The sequence below is a fragment of the Balearica regulorum genome, chromosome 27 (assembly GCF_011004875.1).
Source record: "Balearica regulorum gibbericeps isolate bBalReg1 chromosome 27, bBalReg1.pri, whole genome shotgun sequence".
Classification (NCBI taxonomy): domain Eukaryota; kingdom Metazoa; phylum Chordata; class Aves; order Gruiformes; family Gruidae; genus Balearica; species Balearica regulorum.
Genome location: NC_046210.1, coordinates 404,105 through 431,470, shown reverse-complemented (window position 1 = coordinate 431,470; position 27,366 = coordinate 404,105). Strand labels below are relative to the sequence as shown.

At 60.6% G+C, this 27,366-nt stretch overlaps 3 protein-coding genes across 5 annotated transcripts; all 3 read left to right on the top strand.

Annotated features, from left to right (window-relative positions):
* The first annotated feature begins 643 nt into the window (after positions 1–643).
* ADD2 (adducin 2) lies at positions 644–10,588 on the top strand. Of its 3 annotated transcripts, XR_012832596.1 has the most exons (17): positions 644–745; positions 1,250–1,371; positions 2,115–2,298; positions 2,559–2,697; positions 3,115–3,266; positions 3,532–3,612; positions 3,725–3,874; positions 3,959–4,102; positions 4,219–4,317; positions 4,585–4,761; positions 4,880–5,137; positions 5,560–5,679; positions 5,807–5,896; positions 5,998–6,154; positions 6,246–6,374; positions 7,335–9,120; positions 9,238–10,588. XR_012832596.1 is itself a non-coding variant. In XM_075736670.1 (16 exons), the coding sequence occupies exons 3-16, from the start codon at positions 2,116–2,118 to the stop codon at positions 7,634–7,636; spliced, it is 2,181 nt and encodes a 726-aa protein (XP_075592785.1). In that variant the 5' UTR covers positions 644–745; positions 1,250–1,371; position 2,115; the 3' UTR covers positions 7,637–9,318. The 3 variants fall into 3 exon arrangements, 1 of the variants encoding a protein (XP_075592785.1); XM_075736670.1 differs by having other exon boundaries at positions 7,335–9,318; XR_012832595.1 differs by lacking the exon at positions 644–745 and having other exon boundaries at positions 1,033–1,371.
* Positions 10,589–10,831: 243 nt separating this feature from the next.
* Positions 10,832–13,243, top strand: SNRNP27 (small nuclear ribonucleoprotein U4/U6.U5 subunit 27). Its single transcript, XM_075736601.1, has 6 exons — positions 10,832–10,944; positions 11,541–11,661; positions 11,829–11,941; positions 12,095–12,174; positions 12,295–12,359; positions 12,888–13,243. The coding sequence occupies exons 1-6, from the start codon at positions 10,908–10,910 to the stop codon at positions 12,940–12,942; spliced, it is 471 nt and encodes a 156-aa protein (XP_075592716.1). The 5' UTR covers positions 10,832–10,907; the 3' UTR covers positions 12,943–13,243.
* A 1,133-nt stretch (positions 13,244–14,376) lies between these two features.
* MXD1 (MAX dimerization protein 1) lies at positions 14,377–25,494 on the top strand. The gene is made up of 6 exons (XM_075736761.1): positions 14,377–14,581; positions 14,686–14,782; positions 17,901–17,930; positions 20,480–20,594; positions 21,457–21,616; positions 21,704–25,494. Exons 1-6 carry the CDS (start codon positions 14,509–14,511, stop codon positions 21,892–21,894), a joined length of 666 nt encoding a protein of 221 aa, XP_075592876.1. The 5' UTR covers positions 14,377–14,508; the 3' UTR covers positions 21,895–25,494.
* Positions 25,495–27,366: the final 1,872 nt, after the last annotated feature.

Genomic DNA, 27,366 nt, shown 5'->3' with positions numbered 1-27,366 from the left:
GGGGTGGGGGGCACCCATGGGATGTACAGGGACCTCCCACCCGTGGGCTGGGGGGTTTGGGGAGCCTCTGATTTACACCGACATAAACTGGGGGTTGCTTCAAACCAGCTTCTACCCCCCAAAATATTCCAAAGGAGGAGCCGGGGGGGGAAGAAAAAAGATCTTTTTTATTTTTTTTTCACAGGTGTTTCCTGCCAAGCCCTGAAGGGTCGGGGTGTCCCGCAGAGCCCCGGGGGGGGGCCCGGCCTCACGGCCAAGTTCAACCCCCGAGCGCTGATTTTGGGGCTCGGGGCTGCACCCAGCCCTGCACCCCAGGAGCCCCTCAGCCCGCCCTGTCCCCAAAACTGGGGGGGGGGGTCCATCACCCTTACAACGTGGCGGGGAGGCAAGAGCTGTAATTAATTTCTCTATGCAAATGTAATTAGCAATTAGCAATGCTGCTCCTTCCCCCCGCCAGGTAACGGCTTGTTTAATGACTCCCAATTATCAATCTCGTCAGAAAATGGGATTTGGGGGGGGGGGGGGTGTCTGTGATGCTCGGGGGGGGGGGGGGCGTGTGTGTGTGTCCCCCGTTTATTTGTGCTCACCGAGTTTCCCGTGGGGTTCCCCCCCCCGTGGGTGGGGCGGGGCGGGGGGAGGCGGCGGGGCCACGCGTGGCGTGTCGGCAGAGGGAGCTGGACCTGCGCGGGGGGGGGGGGCCGGGGGGGGGGGCGGCCCTTTGTCAGGATGCTCTGAGGAGGAGGAGGTGGGTGATGGCAGCATCTTCCCGGCCGCAGCATCCCCCTCCCCCGGGGAGGGTTTTGGGGGGGGTGGGGGGGGGGGTGTACCAGCTGGGTGACCCCCCCTTCCCTTTTGTGTGTGTGTGTGTGCCCCCCCCCCCCCAAGCTGGCTGCATGCAGATCTGGGGGTGCTGCCGCGCATCCCCCCCCCCCCCAAGGCCTTTATCCTCCCAGGGTGGGGGGTACCCGGCTCCTTCCCCCCCCACCCGCGGGGGGGTTCAGTGCTGCGTTCCCCCCCTCCCCCCAATTCCCCGTATTTTTAATCCTCAGCCGCCATCCCTGCGGCTGCCGCAGCGGCCTTGGGTGCGGCGAGGGCGGAGGCGGCCGGGGATGGGGATGGAGGGGGGGGGGTGCAGACTGGGGGTGTACCCCCCCTCCACTCCAGATACCGAGTGATTAGGGGGGGCCCTGAGACACCCCTCTGCTCTCCCTCCTCCTCCTCGGGGGGAAAATCCCACCGGGATGCTCAGGACCTCACCGCCGCCTGACATTCGCTCTCCAGCGTGGGCCGGGGGCTGCTGTGGGACACCCCCCCCACCCCCCCCCCGGGAATTGTAGCTTGGAAAAGGCCCCCCGCTTCCCTCTGACCCAGGTTGGTCCCGGAGCAGCAAAACTGGGGGGGAGGTGGGGGGCTGCGGTGGGTGGGGGCTCTGCTGCTGCAGCGGCAAAAGCACCGAGTCATATTTGGGGGGGGGGGGGGAGCTCTGTTGCAGGGTGCCCCCCCGGATTTGGGGGAGCAGCTTGTGTTTGGGCAACTCCCTCCTACTCACCCCCCCCCCCGTATTTTGGGGGGTGAGCTGTGCCCTGTGTTTCGGGAGGCCCCTTTGCAGCAGCAGCACCCCCAAAGTGCCTCGTTGATGATGCCCTCCGTCGGGGCATGGGGGGGTTGGGGGGGCAGCGCCGGCGTTTTGGGGTCCACGAGGGCCGGGATTGTCCCCTGACACGCACAGCGGCACCACGGCATCGACCCCTTGGTGGCGCATGGCCCCGATTTGGAGCCACCCCAAAAGCGGGTGTCATTGGAACTGCTCCCATCAGTGCACTGAGCTGCCAGTTCTCAGCTGCTGCTTTCGGGGCGGGGGGGGGGGGGGGCAGGAACTGAGCCCGGGCGGTGCAGGCAGTGGGGGGGGACACCCCCCCGCCCCGAGTGTCCCCTGCCTGCCAACTCATCACACCGATGGGTCGTGCCTTCAGGCAGGGTGGGGGCCAGCCAGGGCTTATCTACGGGGCGCAGCTGGGGCTATTTTGGGGTGGCTTCTTCACAATCTGTATTTCCGGAGGGGACGAGGGTGACGGGACCGACGCTGCCTGTCCGTCCGTCCGTCCCGTGGGCAGGATGAGCACGGCCGCCAGCCCGGAGCCCCTGCCCTCGCCCCCCGTCCCCGGGCCCCGCTACTCGGAGCGTTCGGCCGAGGACGACCCCGAGTACCTGCGGGCACGGAACGTGGCGGCCGACCTGCGGCAGGACTTCAACATGATGGAGCAGAAGAAACGGGTCACCATGATCCTCCAGAGCCCGGTGAGGGACGGCGCCTCTCGGGGACCCCAACCCCATCCCTCCTGTCCCCAACCCAAGCAGATGCCACCACGCGTCGGCTCGGGGCACGTCCCCACCGGGCTGGTGGTGCCACCGCCCGCTGCTGTGCCACCGAGCCCGCGGTGCCGCTTCCGCCGAGCTGGTGATGCTGCCACCGCCGATCCGGTGGTCCCCCCCCCAGCCCGGTGGCACCGCACGGTCCCTGTTTGGTCACCGCGTCCCTTTTCCCGGGGACGTCGCAGTCCTTCAGGGAGGAGCTGGAGAGTCTCATCCAGGAGCAGATGAAGAAGGGGAACAACTCGTCCCACATCTGGGCGCTGCGGCAGATCGCCGACTTCATGGCCACCACGTCCCCCGCTGTCCTCCCCACCTCCCCCATGGGTACGGCCGCGCCCACCGAGGGCTTTTCGGGGACAAAATGGAAGAGTTTGGCAAAATTCTTGAGGGTTTTTCTTAATTTATGGGGTTGCAGGCGGGAAAACATCCCACAGGGCTCCGTTTGCATTTGTAATAGAAAAAGTGGGAGCGGGTAAAGGGGGAGGGAGGGGATCAGGGACCGTGGGGACAGAGGGAGGGTCACTCTGCAGGCCCGACCAGCCCCCCCCCAAAACCTTTGTGGCCACCAAAACCTTTGTGGCCACCAAACCTTTGTGGCCACCAAACCTCGGTGGCCACCAAACCCAGCTCCATAACCCTCCACTTCCCCCATCCCTGGGAAACCCCTGGGGTTGGGGGGTGTCAAACACCCCCCCCCCCAATCTCCCGCTCACCGAGGTGGGGGGGGTGACACGTCCCCAGGGCTGGCGGCCGTCACCCCCATCAACGACCTGCACGGCCCCGAGGTGCCGGCGCTGGCCAAGGGCGAGCGGCTGATGCGCTGCAAGGTGGGCAGCATCCACCGCCTGCTCGACCTCTACGGCTGGGCGCAGCTGGGACACGCCGCCGTCACCGTGAGCACCCCAGCGCCGGGGGGGGTTGGGGTTTTGGGGGGTTGGGGGGTGGGTTTAGGGGTTTTGGGGGAGGTCGAGGGGGGTGGTTTGGGGTTTTCTGGGGTTTTTGGGGAGCGCTGCGGGGTTCTTTGGGGGGATTTGGGGGGTTGGTTTTTTGGCGGGTGGAGTTTTTTGAGGGGGTAGGGTTTTTTGGTGGGGGGGCGCGTGTATTTTTAGAGGGTTTTTTTGATTTATTTCATACCTACGTGGGTTTTTCCCGGGGCAGCTGCGGGTCAGCAAGGAGCAGGAGCATTTCTTGGTGGCCCCGCAGGGGCTGGCGTGCAGCGAGGTGACAGCAGCCAGCCTGGTGAGCCCGCCTCCGTCTGTGCCGTGTCCCCCCCGGCCGCGTCCCCCCAAAACCATCCCCGGCAAGCAGTCGGCTCTGAGCCCCCCCCAATCCCAATCCCCCCCCCCCCCAGATCAAGGTGAACGTGTTGGGGGCCGTGGTGGAGCAGGGCAGCACCGGCTTCGCCCCCGACGCCCGCAGCTTCAGCCTCCACGCCGCCATCTACGCCGCCCGCCCCGACGCCCGCTGCATCGTCCGCCTGCACACGCCGGCCACCGCCGCAGTAAGATATTTTTTTGGGGGGGGGAGGGATTTATTAATTTTTGGGGGCGAGGGGGGTTTTGTCACCCTGCCCGCTCCGCCGCAGGTGTCGGCCATGCGTTGCGGCGTGCTGCCCATCTCCCGCGCCGCGTTGCTGCTGGGGGACGTCGCCTACTTCGATTTCCACGGGGAGGTGGAGGACGAAGCCGATCGGGTCGAACTCCAAAAATCCCTCGGCCCTACCTGTAAGGTGAGGGGGGACCGTGCCGGGGGGGGCGCACCCCGGGGGGGGGGTGGTGTCCCTTTCCCCTCCTCCTTGTCCCGCTGACGTGTCCGCCGTCCCCCCCGCCGTGTTGGGTGCTGCAGATCCTGGTGCTGCGCAACCACGGGGTGCTGGCGCTGGGGGACACCGCCGAGGAGGCCTTCTACAGCATCTTCCATCTGCAGGCGGCCTGCGAGATCCAGGTGAGCGCCCGGCCCCTGCCAAGGCATGCGCCGAGCTGCGTACGGGCTCAGCTGCCAGCGCGGTGCCCCCGGGAATAAGCACCGAGCTGTGTACGGGCTCAGCACCGCACCCCAGGAGCGTGTACCGAGCTGTGCCAGGTCTCTGCCGCCAGCACGGTGCCCCGGGTGGGACAGTCCGGCACAGCCCCGGATCTGAGCAGGTCCGGGGCCGTCCCGCCGCTTCCCCATCCGGCCGCGTCAGCTGCGTCTCCCCGGGTTCGGCCGTAGGTGTCGGCGCTGGCGAGCGCGGGCGGCGCGGAGAACCTGATCGTGCTGGAGCGCGCCAAGCACCGGCCCCACGAGGTGGGCTCCGTGCGCTGGGCCGGCAGCACCTTCGGGCCCATGCAGAAGAGCCGCTTGGGCGAACACGAATTCGAAGCCCTGATGAGGATGCTGGACAACTTGGTGAGCACCGGCTGGGGCCAAAACACAGCGAGCTCCCCCGAAACGCACAAAAAAATCTCTTTTATTTTTTCTTTTCATACCTGCGTTACTCACAAGCGAGCGCTCTCTGCCTTTCCAGGGTTACCGTACGGGCTACACCTACCGCTACCCCTTCGTGCAGGAGAAGAGCAAGCCCAAAAGCGACGTGCTGATCCCCGCCACGGTGACGGCCTTCGTCTTCGAGGAGGAGGCCGCCCCCGTCCCCGCGCTGCGGCAGCACGCCCAGAAGCAGCAGAAGGAGAAGACGCGATGGCTCAACACCCCCAACACCTACATGAGGGTCAACGTGGCCGAGGAGCAGCAGGGCAGCGCCGGGAGCCAGAAGACGAAGACAACGGTGCGGGGCTGCTGTGGCATCCCGGGGGGGGTCGTTGGGTTAATTTGGGAAGGGGTCTGGCTCGGGGAATGGCATCAGCTGGGTGGGGAGGGGGGATTTTTGGGTAGCAAAAAAAATAAAAAAGGCAGATGGGGGGGATGCCTGGGATGTTACTGATCCCACAAAAATCTAGTGCACAGAAACACCCAGGGATCCTCCAGAAGTGAGAAATGCTTCATTCGGTACCTTTACATAACGAAGCTTTCCTTTCCTCCTCTATCCCACCCCATAACAACATTTATTTTAAAATCCCACCTCCCCAACCTGGGGGGGCTGAGTGCCATGGGCTTCATCGGGGTGTCCCCTCTACGCAAGGTGCAAATATTGGGGTCTCCTCTGCCCACGAAGCCTATTTATCGGGGTTTCGTCTCTGTGACACGCAGTGGCTGAAAGCGGACGAGGTGGAAAAAAGCAGCAGCGGGACCCCCATCCGAATCGAGAACCCCAACCAGTTCGTGCCCCTCTACACGGACCCGCAAGAGGTGCTGGAGATGAGGAACAAGGTACGGTCCCGTCCCGACAGCCCCCGAGGTTTTCAGATGTGGGGTGCGGGGGTCTCGGCAGACCCCAGGACAAGGGGGAAGCTTCCCTCCCCCCCCCCCCAATCCTTGCTCTGCATCTCGCCCACAGATCCGGGAGCAAAACCGCCAGGACGTGAAGTCGGCCGGGCCCCAGTCGCAGCTACTGGCCAGCGTCATCGCCGAGACCAGCCGCAGCCCCGTACGTGCGTGTGCGTCCCCCCCGGGAGCACCCAGCCTCCCCGGCATCCCACCGGTCGTGGGGGTGACGCCGCTCTGGGTGTGGGGGGGGTTACGTTTCAGTCCACAGAGAGCCATTTGGGGGATGCAGAGGCCAAAGAGGCGTCCCGGGAAGAGGCACCCCCCGAGCCGGAGCCCCCGAACCCCTTCAGCCAGCTCACCGACCAGGAGCTGGAGGAGTACAAGCAGGAGGTGGAGAGGAAAAAGCTGGAGCTGCAGGGTAGGAGGGGTGCAGGGGAGCCCCGATCCCAAATCCCCCTCGGGGCCGGCACCCAGCGGACCTCGGGGCCAGCACGTGTCTCTGCCGGCAGGCGAGAAGGACGCCGCGGCAGAGGAGAGCCAGGCTCCCCCTGCCAAATCGCCCCCCGCCTCCCCGCCGCAGAGCCCGGCCACGGCGCCGGCAGAGAGCCCGGCCCCGACGCCTGCGAAGCCCTCGGAGGGTGAGTGGGCTGGCGAGCGGAGACGAGGAGCGGGTCTCCAGCGAGGGGATGAGGGTGGCTGTGGCCAAACCCCACGGAAAGACAGATAAACGTCACCCCCGCGTCCCTTTGCCTTTCCCCAGGGGGGTCCCCACGCCGGTGGGGCCGACGGGGATTCACACCGCAAAGGCACCAAAGCCGCCGTTTGCCTTGAGCGTCCGCCGGTGGCTTTGCGGGGCAGGGGACACCTCCGTCCCCCTCCTGACGCACCGACGGGTGCGATATTCCCGTTATTACGTACCTCCAAATGCAAATTTAACCAGCTACAAACCGCGGCGGGTCTCGGGGCACGGGAGAGGGCAGTTGGGAGCGCGCGGCTTCTCGCTTTCTCATCGTGTCTCATGGTGTCTGTCTGTCTGTCTCCACAACGTCTTCCTTTCTCTTTCCTCCACGTGTGGCTTTCACCCAAGGAGTTACCTCTGACTCTGAATACTTGTCACCGTAGTAAGTACGGAGAGGCCGTCCTCGAGCCTCGCTGCGGGAGGAGGGACGCGGGCGACCGCGCTCCCCGCTAGCTCGGGGTGACCTTGCTCTCCGTGGCCCATTTCGGACACGCTCCCGTGGGGAAGCGACGCCCCGCTCCGGGTTTCGCAGAAGGAAATACCTTGGGTTGCCTCGTTTTCTTCGCTGCCCGCTTTATTTCCAGCGGCGAGGCCGGGACGGAGCCAGCCGCCCTCCCCGTCTGCTTCTTCCCGGCTCTCCATCCCACTGTTGCTTGTCCTGCAGGGAGGGAAGGTGGGGGGAAGGCTCAGGAAAGCGGCACCTGCGGCAGGAGGGGATTGAATCCCAGCGCTCTCTGTCTGTGGGGGCCAGATCCTGCTCCTGCCCAGGTTAAACCGGCGAGTTGGGCGGGGATTTAAACCTCCGCGACACCAGCCGCTGCTGTCCCAACCCTCACCTCTCCCCTTTCTCCTCGCCAAGGTGACAAGAAGGCGGAGGGCGGCCAAGCGCCGGCCGACTCCGCCGCCGAGAAGGAGCCGCCGGCGGTGGTGAACGGGAAGGACGAGGAGCAAAGCACCGAGGAAAGTCTGGGCAAAGGGGGGGACCGGACGACCTCCCCTGCCAACGCCGACCCAGAGGCCCCCAAGGAGAAAGAGACGGTGACCAGCAGCCCCGTCTCCCCCGAAGGTTCACCCTCCAAATCGCCCTCTAAGAAGAAGAAGAAATTCCGGACCCCGTCTTTCCTGAAAAAAGGCAAAAAGAAGGAAAAAATCGAATCTTGAATCTCCTCGGAGGCCTCCCGCCGTAGCAGCGGCTGGGCACCTCTCCGGACGGAGGCGCCGAGGCGGAGGGATGGCTCCTGCGTCGTGCGTCTGGCAGAGGCGCAGCCGAAAACCCCGGAGTCGAGTTGTTTTCTTGGGTACTCCTGGCGCGAGGCACCTCGTCCCCCGTCACCCGCTTTTGGAGGCGGTCACCGAGCTTACGAAAAGATTGTGGCCCCTGTTTGCCGCTTGGGGAAATACCCGCTGCCACCTCCCTCCTCCCACGAGCTCTCCCTTCTCCCTCCTGGTCCCACGCCTGGGCTGAGGGTTGTTTGGGGTTTATTTTCCCCCCTCCCCACCCACTGCTTGCAGAGCCCTCGTGAAACATGGGGCGCAGCCCGGATCCGCTTGGTTTGAGGAAGAAAAGGGTGTGTTTTGTTGTTGTTTTGGGATTTTTTTTAACCTTCTGTTACAAGCTCCGCTGGAACGCCACTGGCTTCACCACTTGGCCGGGGGGGAATCGGATCAAGCTGAACGTGAGGGGGGATTGCTTTCCCCGAAGGAGAGGCCGAGGCGGTGGGCCTGGGAGCCTTTCCTTCCCAGATCGTAATCTTCCTCTCCGTGGGCCGGAGTGCCACGTTCATTCCCCTTCTCCTGGTGCCACCGTCTCACGTATTTGCCGTACACGGATTTCACACTGCCGGGAAAGCCCCCACCGCACCGCATGAACCGCACCTGAGAAGGGAGAAGAAAAGAGCGTCCGCGTTATTTAAAACTGAGCAAAACTTCACTCACTAAGTGCTACTTCGGGATGAACACACGCTGCCGATTCACTTCAGTCAGAGGCGCTGCCGACGCCGTCACCCCCCCCCGTCCCCGCCACCGCTTCACGGCAACGCCGGCACACGTGGCCGAGGCTGTACCAGGCCTCAGCGAGCGCCCGTCCACGCAGCCGAGGCCGGATCGTTGCTTTTCCCCAGCTCTGGACTCCCGAGCACAAGTTAAAATCCTCCCTGGCGTTTCCTTCTCACCCAGCCTCGCCTCCCCGCCTCCAGCGCTCCGTACAGCGACACGCGACCATCGTCACGACCTCCTGGCTGTGCCCGAAGGGAAGAAGAAAACCAGCGATGCCAGATTTGCCCCGCGGCTGCTCCAGTGCTGGCGTTTAGGGGACAAAAACCAAGAGGATCACCCTCCGTCCTTCCGCAAGCCACAGGGGTTTGCCATCTTCCGGGGCTGCTTGCCCCAAACCTGCCCGCGCAGGCAGCCTGCCCCTGGGGACGGGGCTTCCCTGCCACAGCCCAAGCGCCCACCGGGTCCTGTCTGCCGGGGGCTTGGGCTGTAGCGGGGAGCCCCAGACCCCAAATTTCGAGGGCACGGGGTTTCCTCACCCCAGTATGATTTTTCCATGTGCCACCACTGTGTTTTCAAAGTCTTTTTGCCGCTGCGAGGCAGCTCTCGGTTTTTGTTTTCCCCTCTGGAAGAGCAGAAAGCCCGTGGGTCAGGCAGCGAGGATGCAGGGTGCAGGCAGGGAGCGGGGTACAGGCAGGGAGCGGGGCTGGTGCAGGCAGCTATGGGTCGAAGGGAAGAGGTTTGTAAAGGCGGGCTGGTTTTCTTTGCAGGGCTGCGATATGGGGTGTGCCAGGTAAATTCTGAATTGAAAAGTAAAACGTAAAAAGCTTTTTAAAAATTGTAAAAATACACACCTGGCTGAGTATCTTGCCGGAGCCCCAGGGCCGACCTCAGCCTGGTTTTTGGGGAGAGCATTTGCCCTGCCTGATGTCTACCCCGAGCTCCAGCCCCGGGGTTAGAGCTGGCTCCCCATCATGCTCCTGCACGGACCAGGGAAGTCGGGGGGGACCCTGAGCGCCTAAATTCACCATCTGCGACGGTCAGCACAAAACCCAGCCCCGTGCTCGTGCCCATATCCAGCCTTTGAGATGCAAACCACAGCTCTGTAACCATTTCCAGGTTGTTTACTGCCACTGATTTTAAGGCTTTTTGAGGCCTTTTTTGCCATCTAGCCTGACCCTGCATGCCCCAAGCCAGGAAAGCTCCCACATGGGCGGCTGCATTGCCTCCCCGAGGTGGCGTTGGTCGTTCCCGGCGCGATTACCTGAATTACAACACTGCCATGCGCCCCACTGCTGCACCGGCCGACACTGCTGCTGGGGATCTGCGGCCCCTTTTTCTCCGAGGGCCAGGGGCTTTGCAGAGCAGATTTATTCCACCCCCGCCATGGAAGTCCGGGGCGCGTTTGGCATCTGCTGCAGCACAGGGAAGCGAGAGACGCCGGGGCCTTCAGCAGGGAGGAAGGCTCAAATGGCCGTCATCGCCATGTGCGTCCTTGCTGCTTAGCTAAAGAAAACAGATACAGGATCACATTGCTGCCTGGATCCCTAAATTGTCAGGGCACCCCCAGGACCCCCCCGCAACGTTCCCCCTCTCCCCTGCCAGCCCCGGGCAGGTCCCTGGCTCGCTGTTTTCTTCTCACCTCTTTTAGGCAAAGCTGCCCAGGCCCCCCAGCTGGGGCTCTGGGTGTGGGTTTTCTGCGGCGGGGAGGCAGGGATGGATCCCTGGCTGTCGGCTGCGAGGCGAATCGTTGATCCGGTGCCCTGAGAGGTGCCGATTGCCGCCCACGGGCCTGGTGCTCATCGCCCTCCACGTTTGCGCCCTCAACTGAAAAGAAAAAAGGACGGATTTCCATCTTTGACCACGGATATGCCAACACGCCGGAGGAAAGGAGGGCGATGACGGGGTTTTTAACGGGATTCTGTGCCCGTTCTGTCGCCTGGGGCTGGCAGACCCCCCAGGCCCCGGCGAGGCCGCGGTTGCTGAACACCCACCGGAATGAGGCCGAGAGGCGGCTGCCCACCCCCGGGCGCGGCGAGGGCACCTGCCGGTGTCTGACAATCGTCGCTGGAAAGCGCTGTGTAACGCCTGTCTGTAAATAAACCCCGTGTTTGGCACCCACCAGGCTGTGGAGCTCGGGGGGGGCTGAGGGGGTGCCATGGCCTCCCTGTGGGGTTGGGGGGGGGATCACGGCCTCACTGCGGGCTGGGGGGGGGGAGCACGGCCTCGCCGAGGCTCTGGGGCCGCATCCCCCGGCTCTAGGCGGAGGGGGGGGGTTTGAGGCGTCCCGCTGCCCTGCGGACCCCCCCCCCGGACCGTGTTCGCTGCGGAACCAAAATGCGGCGGCGCCGGTTCCTGGGGGAGGCGGGGAAGAACGGGATCGGGGGACCGGAAGTGGGCGGGGCCGTGCGGCCGGAAGTGCGGGCGCTGAGGGGCGGCCATGGGCCGCAGCCGCTCCCGGTCGCCGCCGCGGCGCGGTGAGGGGGGAACGGGGGGGACCCCGGGAGGAGGGAGGGAGGCCGGGGGGGGGACCAGCCCCGGGGCGGATCCGGCCCCGACGGGACGGGGCTGCGCTGAGGGGAGAAGGATCCGGGCCCCTGGGGGGAAGGTGGGGCAGCCAGGCCCCGGGGGGGGAGCCCAGGCCCAGGCCCAGGGGTAGGAGAGGGCCCTGGGCCTTCCCCCGGCCCTGGGGCGAGCGGTGAGCCCCGTCCAGGGCGGGTGGGGACGGTGGTGAGGCCTCGGTTCTTCGCTCCGGGGAGAGCAGAGACTCGCTTCATCCTGCTCCCGCACACCGACTGCCGCCCCGCGCACCTCGGCTCTTCGGGGACCGATCTGCCGGCGGGTTGAGCACCCCGCTCCCGGCTGACGGGTTTTTCCTGCCGCTGTTCCCACTTCTGCGGGTGCTGGTGGGGATCTTTGTGCCCGGGGGGAGGAGGCGGGAGGGAGTTCTGCTGGGGTCTCTGCCTGGAAGCTGTCGCAGCAGCGACGGGATTTTCTTTGAAAAGCGGGCAACAAATTGGGGAGAGATGTAAGGAAGCAGAAACCGAACCCAGCGCTGCCTTTCTCTGAGCAGAGCGCAGGAGGTCGCGATCCACCTCACGAGAGAGGGAGAGGAGGCGAAGAGAGCGATCCCGGTCCCGGGACAGGGACAGGAGGAGGAGCCGTTCTCGCTCCCCGCACAGGAGACGGTCCAGGTGAGGGGCAGAAACGCCAGCGCCGGGGTGGGGACGAGCTGGAGAGCGCAGGCGAGGGGCAGCTCGGGCAGCACGGGCACGGTGGGAACTCGTTAACGCTGTAAAAACCCGTCTGCGGTAACGGCACAGCTGGGAAGCCGCAAACCCGCCTGCGTTTGCAACGTCAGGTCGCCGAGACGGCACCGATCCAGCTCCTCCTCCCCGCCACGGCTGAAGGAAAGGCGGGATGAAGAGAAGAAGGAGATAAAGGACTCCAAAGGCAAAGAGCGACAGATCACGGGTGAGGGGGGAATTTTCCTCTTTTAAAATACGTCCTGGGTTCCCCGCTTGGGTTGGGACCGGCCCAGAGGGCTCCTGGGCGCTCAGTTAAAATGTTTTTGGTGAACCCCGACGGCCGCGTTCGTCGAACTCTTTTATTATGTTGCCTTGGCAGAGGAAGATTTGCAGGGCAAGACGGAAGAGGAAATTGAGATGATGAAAACGATGGGCTTCGCCTCTTTCGACACGACGAAAGTGAGTGCGGATCGGCGCGGTGGAGCCCGCGGCCGCCTCCGACGGGTTCGGCGATGTCGCCGTGCCTTTTTGGGGGATAATATGCTGAATTTTGGGACCTTTTTTCTTAACGTCTTTCAGGGAAAGAAAGTGGACGGCGCCGCAAATGCGTACGCCATCAACGTGTCCCAGAAGAGGAAGTACAGGTTTGTGCCCAGCCCTTTTTTTTTTTTTGATAGAGAATTTCTTTGACGAGGTAACGCAGCGCGGAGGAAACTTCGGAAAAAGGCAAAGTTTGTGGGTTTTCTGTCAAAGAGAGGTGGGAGGCCTCCAGTTTCTCCTGGAAACGGTGAAAGCAGAGAGATGAGAAGGAAAAGAGCGCGCGCTGGGCACAGCCTGAGCAGGTCGGAGCAGCGAACCTGCCTAAACAATGCTGTTTGCCTGTTTGTGGCCCAAAAATAACCCCCCGCTCTGTTAATTCCACTTCATTTTTGATGGAAAATCGACTTTTTTTGGCCAGGCTTCAGGTTTGGTCTCTGTTTTAACCAGACGGGCGCAGACCCGGCACGTGCCGGGGTCCTCCTGCCCTCCTCCCCGGGGCAAAGCCGCCGGGAATTCCGTATCCCCCCCCCGCCCCCCGCGGGGAATTCGATCCCGTGAGCCCCGGTGGGGCGGGGTGGGGGTGTCACCGTTCGTCCCCGCCGCTGACGCCGGTCCCGTCCCTCCGGCCGCAGGCAGTACATGAACAGGAAAGGAGGATTCAACAGGCCGCTGGATTTCATCGCTTGACGCCGGGCTCGCTCAGGGGGAGGAGAGAACCGCCCGACGAGAAGGGACTCCGCTTCCTCGCACGCGCGCGGGCGGCTCGGAGACCGGATTTCGGAGGAATTTGGGTTATTCCCGGCAAATCCCGCCGCGCTCGCCCTGCCCTGCAGCGGGTACGACTCGCCGTTTACCGAAATCTTTTTATTTTTCTTTTTTTACAATATCCCTCGTGGTTTGTTCCCTCGTTGGGATTTCGTCGGATTTTTCCCGTTGTTTTTTGACGTTGCACCGTGTTCCCCGTTACAATAAAACCCATTATAAATATTTTTTTTTTTTTTTTAACCTTTCTATCGTTTTCAATAAAACGCGGGCGAGGAGGCTGCCGGAAACGCCCGGTTGGTTGTTTACCCGATCCCGTTACACGGTGCGGGGAGCCCTTACGCCCCAAAACGTTTTAATTCCCGTGTCACGCAAATAATTTATACAAATTTATATAAATTTATACAAATAAATGAAAACGCGTGCGGCCACGGCAGCGCCCGTTTGGGGCCGTTTATTGCCAAAACCCACAATTTTTTGTTTGTTTTTTGAACGGCCGGGCTGGGTGATTTCTGACAGCCGCGTGTTCAGCTCACTTCTTTGCTTCTGCCTTTTGCTAATTAACGTTTTTGTTAATTAATGCCCGGCTCCCCCGTTGGGGGGCGGGGGGGGGGGGCTGAGGGAATCCCTCCAAAATGGAGGTGCTGGGGGGGGGGGGGGCATGGGGGGAGAAGTTCTTTTTGCCCCCCCCTGCCCCCTAGTTATCGGTTTGGGGGGGAAGTGGGGCTGGGGGGTGCCCCGTGGCTGGGGGGCCTGTGGGCTCTGGGGTGCTGCACGGGGTACCCCCATTTTTTGGGGGGGGGGGGGCTTTGGGTGCTCTCTCCCCTGGCAGGGGGGGCCCTCAGCCCTGTCGGGGGTGGGGGGGGGCCGTGCCTGGGGGTGTCGCTGCCCCGGGGGGGGGGGTGGCAGCCTGCGGGGGGTCCCAGCCCGGGGGGGGGGGTTGGGGTCCCAGCCCGAGGGGGGTCCCGGTGCCCCCCCGCCCCGCCGAGCCCATGCTGCCAGCTGGAGCCAGCGCCCCGCCCCTTTTCCGGTTCCCGCCCCGCCATTGGTCGCCCGGGCAGGAAGTGAGTCAGTTAGGGAGAGGTGTGGCAGGGCGTGCCGTCCAATAGGGCGAGGCGGCCGGGAAGGAGAGGGCCAGACCGGCGGCTGGGTGGGCGGGGCGTGGCTCGGGGCCGGGCCAACGACGGGAGGGCGTGGCGCTCTCGCCCAATGACAGCGAGCGCGGGGCGTGGCCTCGGGCACGGCCCCTTACCGCCCTCCCCCTCGGTTCCCATGCTGGGCGGGGCCTCCTTCACCCTTCCTCCAATAGACAACGGCGGGGGGGGACGCCGTCCAATGAGCGGCGGCCGGGGGCGGGGCGGGGCGGGGCCTGGCAGAGCGGCCGGGTGAGGCGGACAGACGCCGCCGCCCCCCGCCCCCCCCCCCCCCCCCCGCCGCCGCCGCCGCCGCCGCTCCCGGCCCGGCCCGGCCCGGCCCTCACCGCGCGGCGAGATGGCGGCCTGCGGCGGCCTCAACATCCAGATGCTGCTGGAGGCGGCCGAGTACCTGGAGAGGCGGGAGCGAGGTACCGGTTTCCCGGCCCGGTGGCGGTGTTTCTCCCCCCCCCCCCCCCGCCCGCCCCAGGCCGGGCCCGGCGGTGACGGGCGGCCCGCGGTTGTGTCTCCGCAGAAGCCGAGCACGGTTACGCTTCGCTACCGCCCGGCGGTAAGGACGGGGAGGCCGTGCGGCGCCGCGCCAAGGCCAGGAGGAGCGGCGGGGGCAGCAGGTAACGGCCGGTACCGGGCGGGGGGGTCCCCTGCACCGGGAGCTGCGGAGCGATCGCGGCCGGGCGGACGCCGCCGAGGCCTGGCGGGGCTGGGCCCGGCTGTGGCAGGGTGCCGGGGTCTGTCAGGGCCGGGGCTGGCGGGGCTGTTGGCACCGGGGGGCCCGGTCAGGCCCCGCTGTCACGGGGGTGTGTGGCAGGGCTGGGGGGGGGGTACGGGGACGGGGACACCCTCCGGTCAGCGGGCGCTCGGGCTCTGCCACCGTCCTGCCGTCAGAGCCCACCCACCGGCACCCGGCCACCCCTCTCCCCTTCACGCCTCCGTCGACACCCCGAAATGGGGGTCGTGCCGGGCTGGCGTCTTCCCCGGTTCGTCCCGGTGAGACGGGAGGGGAAACGGGAAACGTCCCGTCTTGGGCAAACCCGGGTCCGAAACGTGTAATCGTCTGACGTGGCGGATGGGTTCGCTGAAGGGAATGTGGAAGTTGGACTTTTGATTTCGGGCTTTGCTTGTGCCAAAGCTCGGGAAGTGAAACCGCTCTCGGTCCGTGAGGATTCTCCCTAAAGAAAGCGAGATTTTTCTAAAACGCTTTTGGCCGAGCGCTGGGTTTTGTTGGACGCTTAAATTACAAGGAAATTCCTTAATTATCCTTCCCCAAATCCATCCAGACACGGGTTATTCCTCGCTGATGTTAAATATGTTAAAAATGATGTTAAAAAACGCGCAGCTCGTTCTCGGGAATACTGAAACGTCTTTTGTCCAAGTTAAAGTCGGATCCGAGGAGCTGCGTTGTTCTGCAGGAGCAAGTCCCACCAGCCTGGGGGTTTTTTGGTTTGTTTTGGTTGGTTTTTTTTCCGGGGAATATTTAATTATGCCTCCCAGGCCCACGGATTAATTGCTTAACGCTCCCGTGTCTCATTTTATTTGCTCACTCTTCTGCTTTGTACAACAGAAACTTGTGTCAAAGCGGAGTCACCCTGTGGAATTCTTTCTTTCCGGCACCCGTTGCGGTTTATTCGGTCGCTGTAATAACGTTAAAATCACTCGGGGATTATCGAGGTGAAGTTATCGGCTGACTTTCGGGAGGGTTGGCTCCGGAGTTCCCCCTCTGCACCAGCACATCCAGCCCCTCGAAACGGTTACGAGGGAAACTTCGTCGGGCAGAGGGAAGTCTGAGCAGGTTCATCCCGACACGTCACCTGCGGCCGATTGCTTCCTTTCTCACTACCCTATTTTAGGTTGTTTGCCCAGGGAGGAGCAACGCGGCGATGTCACTAGATATGTCACATTTTCCTGGTTGGGAGCAAACTTGTCTGTGTGACACAGCAACAGCTGACCTTTGATAGCTGCCATAACAATAAATACCGCCCGGAACGCCCCGTGAGTTTTATTTGGACCCTGAATCCCGGTGTCTCCCCGAGCCGGGGTCCTTCCTACGCAGGGGTTTCGGGGCTGTCGAGGGAGCAGAAGGCCAGTGATGTCTCTCAGTCTCCTCCCAAACGGGCTCCAAGTGAATTTGTGGATGCTTGTCGCACCTGCGCACGCTCTGAATTTCCTTTTCGGAAGATTTGGAGCTTGTTCTTCACTTAAGGCGAATCCTAACAGCAAAACAAAGGTCTGCGGTGTGTTAAAAAGAGAACGGGTAGCTGCAGTTACCTTCTAGCTGCGTGCCGTTACCTTCTTTTTTGTTATGGTCCGCAGGAGGAAAGAAAGACCGCGTTTGGAAGGCAGCGCTCGCGATCAGCTCAAGTTTTGGGGCTGACCGGCGAGGTTTCAGTTAGCGGGAGGCTATCCAAAAATAAAACTCGTCAACTGAGGGACCTTCTTCTAAATCTTAGCAATCGTGGATGCAAAGAGTTCATCACTTTGCGCGAGGTTCGCAAGCGCTGCGGTGAAGGGCTCGTTGTAAAACAGGGGACTTTCAGCCAGAGAAAAGTTGAAAGGAGAAATCCCGCGGGAGCCGAGGATCCGAGTCCTTCCCGGCCGTTTGCAGATGCTCTGCTGGGGAGAGCTCACCGTTCCCCAGCGTGTCAGGATAACGGTTAAGTGAGGAGTGTCTTCGCTGGAATCGAATGTTTTTGGACTCCGTGCTGGCCTTTGGGAGCAGATTGTTTCGATCGGTGCCGCTGGGAAGCAAAGGAAAAGGAGCTGGGCTGAGATGAATCCCCTTAGAAAGACAGGAGGGCTGCGGTGGCTGCTGAGAGGTGGTGATCCCTCGCAAAATGCCGCTGCCAAAGCGAGGAAGACCCCGGCGACCGTCTTTGACTGATGTGTCAGTGACATCCCTTGGTTTTCCTGCGGCATCGGGCCTGAGGGCTCCCCGGTAGGCGTTTTTCACAAGCTTTCAGGCACGTAACAACGTTTTTCCTGAACGAGGAAAAACGAGGTGACCTCTCGAGCTTTTAAGGAAGCCCGGCGCAGGGAAGTGGCTCTTTCCCAAGCGTCGGTCCTGGTGTCATGGGCAATGTGGCCTCGTGTAGCTGTCCCGGGTTTCGACGGAGAGAAAAATAAGTAGCAGCTTTGTCAAAATTAGGAGCTTCAGGGGAATTTGTAAATGGACTTAACGCCCGCCTGGGTTTGGCACCTCTCTTTAGGAGGTGCTAACGCGTTGTTGGACGTGGGGAATCTTTTCTTTACACGCCTCGTTTTTGCCGAGAGACGACCAACCGGCTGAGCGGTGGAGACAGGCAGGAATGTCGTCAAGACTCTGGGGGCTCCCGGTCGCCGCCTTGTACGGCTGGTGTGTTCCGAGCTGGTTTGGGGCTCCCAGTACGAGACGCGACCTCTTGGACGCTGCACGGCCTTCAAAAAGCAGCGCGCTGTCCCCGAAGGTGGCACCAAGCACCCAAGCTGCCGTGGAGCCGTCTCCACCACCATCCTCTCCGCATTAAAATCCCATCTTACGCTTGTACTGACCCTTTTATTCCCATTTATCTGGCAACTTCTCTGTCATGCCGGGCTGTTTGCGTCCCTTCCGCCATTTTTGCCGTCCCCAGGGTACTAAGCGGCTCTGAAAGCCCCCGAGGTTTGCAGCTTTTCCGGGGATCATTTACTAAGGCAGCGCCTTAATCCTAATTGCAGCGTACGGAGGAGTTAATAACTTGTTCTTTCTATTTTCAGGTCGACGCACAACGAGATGGAAAAGAACAGGTCAGTGTTGGAGGCTTGTTAGGAGCCGGCTTTGGGTCAGTCGCTGCTTTTCCAGGGGTTGGGAACTGGGGTCGGGGAACCAAGGCGACGTTGAGGGGGGGAGCGGGAGGGAAGGGACAGGACGGCTGGATAAAGTGCCCACCAAGGAGGTGCCTGATGTCGCCCAAGATGAGTACTTGGACTTGAAGCCTTCCCTGTCCTTGGCTGCGGCTCTGCAATAAGGAGGTGGGAATGACGTTTATCTCCTCCGCCAGCTCCCAGTTTGCTGGTGAAACCCTTCATCCCACCTCTCAGCTTGCTAGGGGAGAAGGGTTTCCAGCCTTCTCCCAATTCCCGGGGCAATCCCGTGCCGGTGGGGCGGCCGCCATCCTCTGCTCACCCGCGGTTGGGGGGTAGGTATGTGCACGCACGTAACCGTGGTTATTTGTGAGAGAGAGCGGTCTGGTCTTTGTCGTCCGGCTGAAAGGTGGCTTTGTGTCCTTGAGAGGCGGCTCTTTTTCTTGGCGTGGCTTGGACACGGCTCAAATCTTGCTGCCAGCGTGAATTCGGTTGGTTTGGATCTTTCGGACGCAGAACTGCCCCTGCCCGTGTCCCAAGCAACGTGGGTTAGAAAAGGCCGGGGATATTTATTCCTCATTTGAAAAGACTGAGAAAATTACCATTTGATTACTTCAAGCTCACGTTGCATCCCTCTTGCCTTGTTTAGACCGGAGCCGTGTCGAAATCCTGTTGGTAACATTGCACAAGCAAGCGCAGTAAACGCTCGTCTTTTCCGCCCCTTCGAACAGGCCGGAGAAATGAGCTTTCGCTCTGGACAGAGGTTACGCGCTCCTTCTTCCTTCGCTCCACGTTAGAGATACCCCGATCCCGTCCTGTGGCGGTCGAGATGGCAAATCTTGGCCTCGACCAAAGTTTGCTGCCTTCTCCCCGGCTCCGGGAGCAGCTTGGGGAGGGAGAGTGATGGGGGTATCTCACGGAGCATAAGGACAAGCGCAATGAAACGAGCCGATGGGTTTGGAAGGTCCTTTGCCCAGGAAATGAAGGGGGTTTTTCTTTTATTATTATGAGCCAGTGGGATTTCTGGGGGGTTTTAAGCATGGCAGCAATTTCAGCCAGGTGAAGCGTAGCAGAAAATCGTTTTTTATAGATACCGCGCCTCTTAACTTCGAAGCTGGAAACCCCAGTTTTGACTCCGGCGTTGGCATTGTGTAATCCAGAAACTCGCTCGGCGCTGGCCGAGCGGGGCGGGTTGCTGCCACTTTCCCCCCTGCGTAACTTCTGCTAGGCAGGGCGGGCTGGTTTTTTTCCATTCGTTGGGTTTTTTTTCTGGTGCGAATGGCCAGCGTGACAAGGCATATTTATTTATTTTTTTTTTAGCAGAGGTAGCCAAGGATTTCGATTTTTGCTGCCGCAGCCCCCGCAGAGCACGGCTGGGCCAGCTCCTTATCCGTAGATCTCACGGGTAAATCACTCGTAAGCTGGCACGGCGCAGTCGGACAGGTCTGCACCACTCCGGGCCACTCTTCCTCCCCCTGCTCAGGAAAATAATCTTTGCAAAGGTTCATCTTTGAGCCCATCGGCGTTTGGGATTTACCTGAAGAGTAAAGACCACGTGTGTTGTTTGCATTGTAATTCAGAAGGTACTTTGTGTAGGCAAATGCCTGTTTACTCCTAGCGCGCCCCAAAACAAGATAGGCAGGTACTTGCAAAATCCCAATTTGCAGCTGCCTGTGTCGATCGGGTATTTCGAAGGCGGGTGTTGCAACCGATGCCCGAGAATGTGACCTAAATCTTGGGGTTGGAGAGCTGAACACGAGGGAAACTGGCCCATGCTGGGACCGTCTCGGTTATCCGCGGATAAAGGGACTTCCTCGAGGAGCTGGGGTTTCCCTCGGCAGCGGTATGCAAGTGATAAAGCATTAACCTACGTTTTACTGCAGGCAAAATCTGGGTGGTTTACATCGCAAACCAGGGAGGGAGGGATTCCTGGCAGGCTCCTGCACTGGGGCAGCCGAGGAGCCTGGTGTTCCCTCGGGGACATGGTTTTGTTTTGACCAGAACCGCACATGCCAAGGCAATGGATCTGAAACTGGCCTATTCCTACGAAAAATGGGGAAAGGAAGCGCTCCCAAGGGATGTGCTGGCTTTACAGCTGCTTGGCCTCAGCCCAGACGGCTTCAGCTGTTGATGGAGTGAGGTGGTGACTGAACAGCATCCCTGTAGTGAAGATTTTTGGGAGGAGAAAGACCAAAAGCGGATACCCTCACCCAAAAAATTGAGGTCTTTGGCAGCTCCTCACCAGCAAACATCCCGACAGCCTGAAGGCGCTGGCAGGGTGTTGTCGGTGGGGTCGGCCAAAGCCGGAGTCAGGTTTTTTGGAGAGGTCCTTTTGTCCGGCTGCAGTTTTCGCCCCGTGTACGGAAGCTGTGGGAAGGTGTCTGGTTTGGCTTTAGCGTCCAACCACCCCGAGTATCTCTGCTCGCCGGGGTGAAATGCCATTTGGGAAGCGGGTACCTGAAGGCTCAACGTGTCGTGTGATCTTCTTCCAGGCGTGCCCATCTGCGGTTGTGTTTGGAGAAGCTGAAGGGGCTGGTACCGCTCGAACCCGAGACCAGCAGACACACCACCCTGAGTTTACTAACGAAAGCCAAATTGCACATCAAGGTGAGCCTGAGCTCGTTCGGTGCCGACGAACCCATCCGCTGCGGGAGGCACAATAAATTGGGCTCCGTCCCCGTTGGGTGGGTGATGAGCTTGGCTTCGAGAGCATCACCGCCATACGGGGCGTCTGGATCCTTGAGCGGGACGAAGGTAACGGCCGGGTCAGGATGTTATTTTGGAAACACCGATGGAGGTTGAGCCGCTGCGGGTCAGTGTTGCCACTCTCACAGTCGGCACAGCGAGTCTGTGCGAGTCCCCTTATCAAGAGCCGCGCCGCTCTACAGCCGAATTTCTGTGTTGTACCCCACGCCGCAGCGATGCCCAGAGGCCTTGGGGATGAGGCTGGCTGCAGGATTGGAGCACGGCTGCTTTTTTCCTTTCTTTTCAGAGCGTTTCCTACTTCGCTCTTTGCCCTTTAGACTGACTCGGCCGGGCTCTCCTCCCTGGGCGTATTCAGAGCTGAGAGATAAGGAGGGCAGCGCTGGCATCGGGCTGCGTTCGACTTCCTCGTTATCAAAGACTCTGAAAAATATATAAATAGGGTGGGGCTGGCTCCAGCTAAACTCTCTGGAGGGGGGGAGCGTCCTTTCCGTGCCCTCTCCAGTGGCCTCGGGGCAGGTCCAGACCTCCCCGCTGCTGCGCCAGACGCTCCCGCCCTGCTTCGACCTCCGTCGGCTCGCGGGAGGATGAAAGTTGCATCCGTACAACTGGCGTGCTCGACGTCCTGTGCCCGCTGAAGCCGGGGAGCCCCTCGGTAGTTGGTGGCGGTTGCGTTGAGATGACTCCGGTAGCGGAAACGATGAGGCGGGCGCGGGCAGACGGAGGTTGGGGAGCTCAGGCTGCTTTCTCTCTCGTCCTCCTGCAGAAGCTTGAAGACTTCAACCGGAAAGCCGTACACCAAATAGACCAGCTGCAGCGGGAGCAGCGGCACCTGAAAAGGCAGCTGGAGAAGCTGGGGATGGAGAGGATAAGGATGGACAGTATCGGATCCACCGTTTCCTCGGAGCGCTCCAACTCGGATAGAGGTGAGACCCCTGCGCTGGGGGCGGAGCGGGGCCGGCTGGCGAGAGGTTCGGCCGGCCGCGTTGTAATGCTAACCGTTCCTCTTGCAGAAGAGATAGACGTGGACGTGGAGAGCACGGACGACCTTCCTGCGGACCTCGACTGGAGCAGCAGCAGCAGCCCGAGCGACTCGGACGAAAGAGGGAGCCTGCAGAGCATCTGCAGCGACGAGGGTTATTCCAGCTCCGGCGTGAAGAGGTTGAAGTCGCAGAGCAATCGCAAGCCTTGTCTTGGTCCGTAAGAAGCAACTCCCGTAGCTGTTTCACCCGTCGCTGTTTCCCTTTTGGATCTCGTTAGGTAGCACACCGGACCGTCCCGCCATTCTCTTGCACGTAAAAAAAAAAAAAAAAAATATAAAAATCTTAATGTACTGTCGACCGAAATGAACCCAAGCTTTGCCGCAGTCCCAAAACACCACGTGGGGCTGCAGGCGGCAATGCTGCTCCCCGGAGCTCGCCTCCACTTGCATCCACCGGCTTCTCTTCCCGTCCGGAAACTCCTCTCTGCGAGACCATACATTCCAGCCATGTTTTGATGCGCCCGAGAATATCCCAGCAGTAGCAGCAATCTCAAAAACCCTGGGATTTTTGGCTTGCTGTCACCGCCCGGTGTTCCGGATCAACTCTGCATTTGCCCAGCGATGTCACGTACCCGGTAATGGGTGGCAGGGCCCGAATGTAGAGTTTTGGGGCGAGGATCCAAAGGCAGAGCCGGCCCCTCGGGTAGTTTAGATCCAGAGGAGCACGGAGGCAAGTCGACCATCAGCAAGCGGAGCGTTTCAGCCGCGTCGTGTCTCAGATGGGCACAGGGATCGCGCCGTTCATCTCCGCCGACTCTAATTATTCAGGGTAGCGGCGCAGCCACGTAGACCCCAGCCTGGCCCTGCCATCTTCCCGGAGCCTTATTCGCATGGGGAACGCCGCTCCGGGGGGGGCTGCGGGGCTCGGCAGTCATCGTCGCCCCTCTCAGAGACCCTCGGGTCGGACGCCTTTGGTCTGGGAAGTTTTCTGTCCTACCTAAAACCAAACGGTCCCCGTCCCGTGCGACGTCCCGCCTCCCGTGTCGCGGCTGCACATCGCTGTTCTAGGCGAGCGCTCCTGGAATTTCCTTTTCACACTTCTTGTCTCGGGGACAATTTTTTTCTACCTCGGAGAGATGAATGAAGATTATCTCCATCCCTTTAGCACAAAAAACAAAAACAAAAAAAGACAATGCCTCATTTGTTTTACGGAAGCGACGCCTGGCCCCGTTCAAATCCAACGCGCGAGAGTTTAGCAATAACCCAACGGTGAGGGGGAGCGGGGCAGCTTCCGGCCGTTGGCGCCCAACGGGACCCCTTCACCGGCGTGTCCGAAGCACTTCTCCGGCCGGCGGAGATCTTTTTGGCCGCTCAAACAGGCTCGCGGAGGATTTTGGTCGCCGCCTTAGGGAGGAAAACCCGAACATGCCAAGAAAGGGCCAGAGCCCTTCCCACCGCCCCGACAGCGACCCGAGAGCCCACGGAAATGTGCAGAAAACACGTGAGCTATAAATAGTATTTATTCATTTTTCTATGTACTGGAGAGAAACGTTCTTACGACTTGCTGCTTTTATAGATGTTCTGGAAACTTTGATACGTAGAGTTCCGCTAACGGAGACGTTTCTTTTCCCCTTGAGCCGGTCGAAAGTCTTTTCCGCCTCCTCGGCAAATCTCTCGCTCCATCCCCGTCGGCGCCTGGCGAGGAGCCGCTTGGCTCTCCGAGGGCTTTTCGTAGCGGTGGGAGGCAAAACCGGGCGGCCGCACGCGGGCTGCACAAATCCCTTCAAGAAATGCAGTTTCCAAAACGCCGAAAGCCACCGAGATGCTCCGCAAAATGCGACTGAATGAATACAAAACTTTCTATTTTGTTGTTGGTGGTGGTTTTTTTGTTAGTTTTTAATATCCTTAAGCTATTTTTGGATCACTTGAAGTCTTTGAGAAGCAAGAGGATGGGAGACGGGGCTAGCGGATTGCTAAAAACTCCAAAGTCTCAGCTTTTTTTTTTTTGCCTTTTTTTTTTTTTGCACCTGCTGGGTTTTAAAAGAGGGAAAAAATCAAAACCACGAGGGATTTTTTTTTTTTTTTTAATTTTTTTTTAAAGCAGCCGGAATTTTCCCACATCCGGCAGATTTGCACTGACCCGCGGCTCGGATGCTTTTAGCACGGGTACGCCCGAGTCCCGGCAGCCAGCCTTCGGCACACAAGCTCAAAACCCCTACGCTTTAAAAAAAAAAAAAAAAAGAGGAAAAAAAAGAAAAAAAAAAGAAAAGCACAGAGAAAAAGAAAGTGGAATATCAGCACTTTGAGGCCAGTGGCTCCAGGAGATGTTTGCCGAGAGCCCTCCCTCGCCCTCTTCCAGAAACCGCCTCGGGAATCCCACCGGAGCCTCACGCATCTTCCCACCTTTGAGCAGGGAAGGGCGACGTCAGACGTCGGGAAAGCACCATCGGGGTTCAACAGGAGGTAGAAAACAGTTGATTTTTTTTTTTTTTTTTTTTTTGGTTGTCATGTAGCTAGAGCGAGTCTGAAGGTTTCGACTCGCCGTAAATTATTAATTATTATTATTTTTCAGTGTTGTGCCTTTTTGAGTTTTATTTTTTTCCCCTTTTTTTTTCTCCCCGTCTCGACGCGAACCAATAATTATCGGACCTTTGCACTGTTGGGACGTGCTCCTCTCCAGCCCCCGAGGGCGAAGAGAAACGGGAACCCTCCGAAACGATGCACTAACCTGGAATCAGGCTGGAAATCCGACGGTTGATTCCTGGCGAGCGGCCGGGACCGTCTCCAGCGGTTTTTCGGTCTCTTTGTCAGCCGAGGTGCCCGGCGGCTGTGCCAGCCTTTTCCTGGAATTCACTGATCCACCAGCATTCCTAAGAAATAAGCTGCAGGAAGAGACATTTTTGTAGATTGTGATTTAAAATAAAAAAAATAAAAAGGGGGCGGGAGGAGCCGCTCGCGCACCCCGTGTTTACGACGGATCGTTGCACAGATGGGCGTGAGTCGAAAACACGCTTTTTTGGGGTTGTTTTTGTTTTCTTTTTTCCTTGCAGAGGGCAAGATCCCCAACCGCTGTCCCCGGGTGGCGAGAGACGGGAGCCACGTCCAGGTGGAGAATGGGAAGCTGCCGGGAACGGGGCTCTATCCGAAACCCTCCGGAGCCGATCGCCACCCCGGCGCTTTGCTCCCCGACTTGTGCGTGTCCCCCCCGGCGTAGCAACAGGCTCGGGCATCGCCCGCCTTCATTTGTAGCAGGTCTCGGGTCCGGACGCCGCACCGTGCCGGGAGGAAAGCTGCCGTAGCCCAGCTCCGTGTTTGCTCCCCGGGAAGCATCACGGCCTCACTCTGCCGTGGCACCGGCCAAAACCCATGAGGTTTGTTTCATCATTTTAATTTCTCTGGCCTAGCGGCACGCGAACCATCCAAGACATCCCGACCAGAACCATCGGGGCGGTGGGGTTTGGGTTGGGTTTTTTTTTTTTTGACACGTTTTATTTGCGCTTTTCTATCTTTTTTTTTTTTTTTTCCTCATTTCTTTTTTTTTTCTTTTGCTTCCCGAGAAGCGAACCCACTCTGGCATCGGCTTTATTTTGGGCAGTCCAGAGCCGGGGAGCGGCAGACGGGAGAATACGAATTCTTTTTCCAGCCGTTTGGTTCCTGCTGTAAATACCATTCTGAACCCTGTGTCAAAACCATCTAATGGTGCTTTTTATTACAGTTAGCACACGCATTTTTAGAAACTACGTGTTTTAGAAGACCTTTGCTGTGTATATGGATACTTCTGTATTGTTCGACTGTTAGAAAATAAATTATTTCATTATGAAAGAGAAGCGCGTGCCGGCCGCTGCCTCGGGAAGTGAGCGGGAGCCTGCCGGGGCCATCACTGGGAGGGGAGGTGGTGGCGGCGGGGGGGACCCGGACCCCCCCAGGAGGGGCAGAGCCGGGTGGCACGAGCACTTTGTTGGCATCGCTTTTATTTGAGGGGGAGGCCGCCTCTATCCCGCCCTTCCCCATCCCTTTTTTGGCACCCGACGGGGCAGAGTTTCGCTGCCGGGAAGGGTCCGGAGCCCCCCCCAGGTCTCTCCCCGTGGGGAGGTTTTACCCCAAGGGTCCCTCGGCAGGTTGAGCTCTGGATTTGCCTGTGCTTGCCTGTCCTTGGGAGCTGGGCTAGGAGAGAAAAAAAAGGGGCTACCACAGGCAGCTGCCTCCGACGAGGAACAGCCAGTGCCTGCGGCAAAGATGGATGTGTGCTGGTGGTGCACGCCGTCGTCGAACGCTTGGAAAGCGTTCGACGACGGCGTGCACCACCAGCACACAACGCAGGGAGCTCGTGGGCGGGTGAGGGTCCGGCAGCCGGCACTGCGGAGGAGGAAGGGGGGGGGGGGAGGCAGAGAAAGAGGCCTCGGGGTGGTGAAGGTCTCCCGTGGGTCCCGCCGTGCTTCTCCAGATCGTTGGGCGTCTTCTTCTTGTGGCTGGTTTCGTCCACGTGCGCGCCTCTTGCCTGCGGCGGAGCTGGGGGATTCTTGGCTGCGTGGGAGATTCTTGGCTGTCAGGATCCTACGGGAGATCCTCGGCCGTGGGCTCCCACGGGAAATCCTCGGCCGTGGGCTCGCACCGGGCATCCCCTGCTGCAGCACCTTGGGGAAAACCTGAGGGTCGTGCCACACAGCGGAAAGGTGAGGGCTGGGGGCGGGGGAGAGCGCTGCCACCATTTTATCACCTTTACAGCCAAGTATTTTCTCGCACTCAGAGCCTGGTGCTTCGCTTTGTGTCCTTTGCCTCCTGTGCCCTTGCTGGGTCCTGCTGAGCGGAGCCTGTCGGCTTTACCCCCCCTCCCCGCCATCAGACAGAGCAAAGCAGCAGCACCCTCCTACGCCGTGCCCACCCTCCACGCTGTCTGTGCTGCAGGTGACAGCCCTGGGTGTCCCGGCTCGAGATGTCCGTCTGTCCCTCCGTCCCCCTGTGCTGGGCAGCACCTCCCTGTCTGCCTCCTCCCGGGGCGGGGGGTGCTGAGCCCCTCGAGGCTTTCGGTCCTGCTGGTCACTAAGCCAGGGTGATGCTGCTGGGTGGTGGTAGCAGCACCCTCGCTGTCTAAAAATTGCAGAAAAGGTTGAAAAAGGAGCCCCTTAAACTCCCTGAATCCAACCACGAGCTCACCGCCGCGGCAGCTCGCACGCTGCTCACGATCGGGGCACCGCGCAGGGACGAGCATGGGCATCTTACGCGACACACGGAGCTTTTACGGTGCCTGGAAAGAGCCGTTCCCCTTCAGGTATTTTTGGGGTCCTTCTCCCCAGGAGAGCCCAGGGAATCCATCCCCGGGGAGGGTTGTTGCTGACCCCCCCGAGCGCAGCCCTGGCTTTGGGGGGGGGGGCAAGAATGGCGGAGCTGCAGCAGGAACTCTGTGTTAACCTGATTTCTGAGACCCGATGGGTGTCAGGCGTCCCACCCCGCTTCAGCATCTCGCCTTATCATCTCGCTTCGTCTCGCCCCCCCCCCGGCCCCGCACAGCCCCCCCGGCAGTTTGAACTCAGGCGTAGCGCGGCCCTAACGACACGCGCTGAGCCCACGTCCGGGGAACGAAGCGAAGCCGATGGAAAATTCCCGGAGCAAAATAACGTTGGCTCCAAGCCTGCAAGAGAGAGGGAAGGGAAACCAGAATCCGCATCGGCACACGTGTGACAACGCACATGCGTG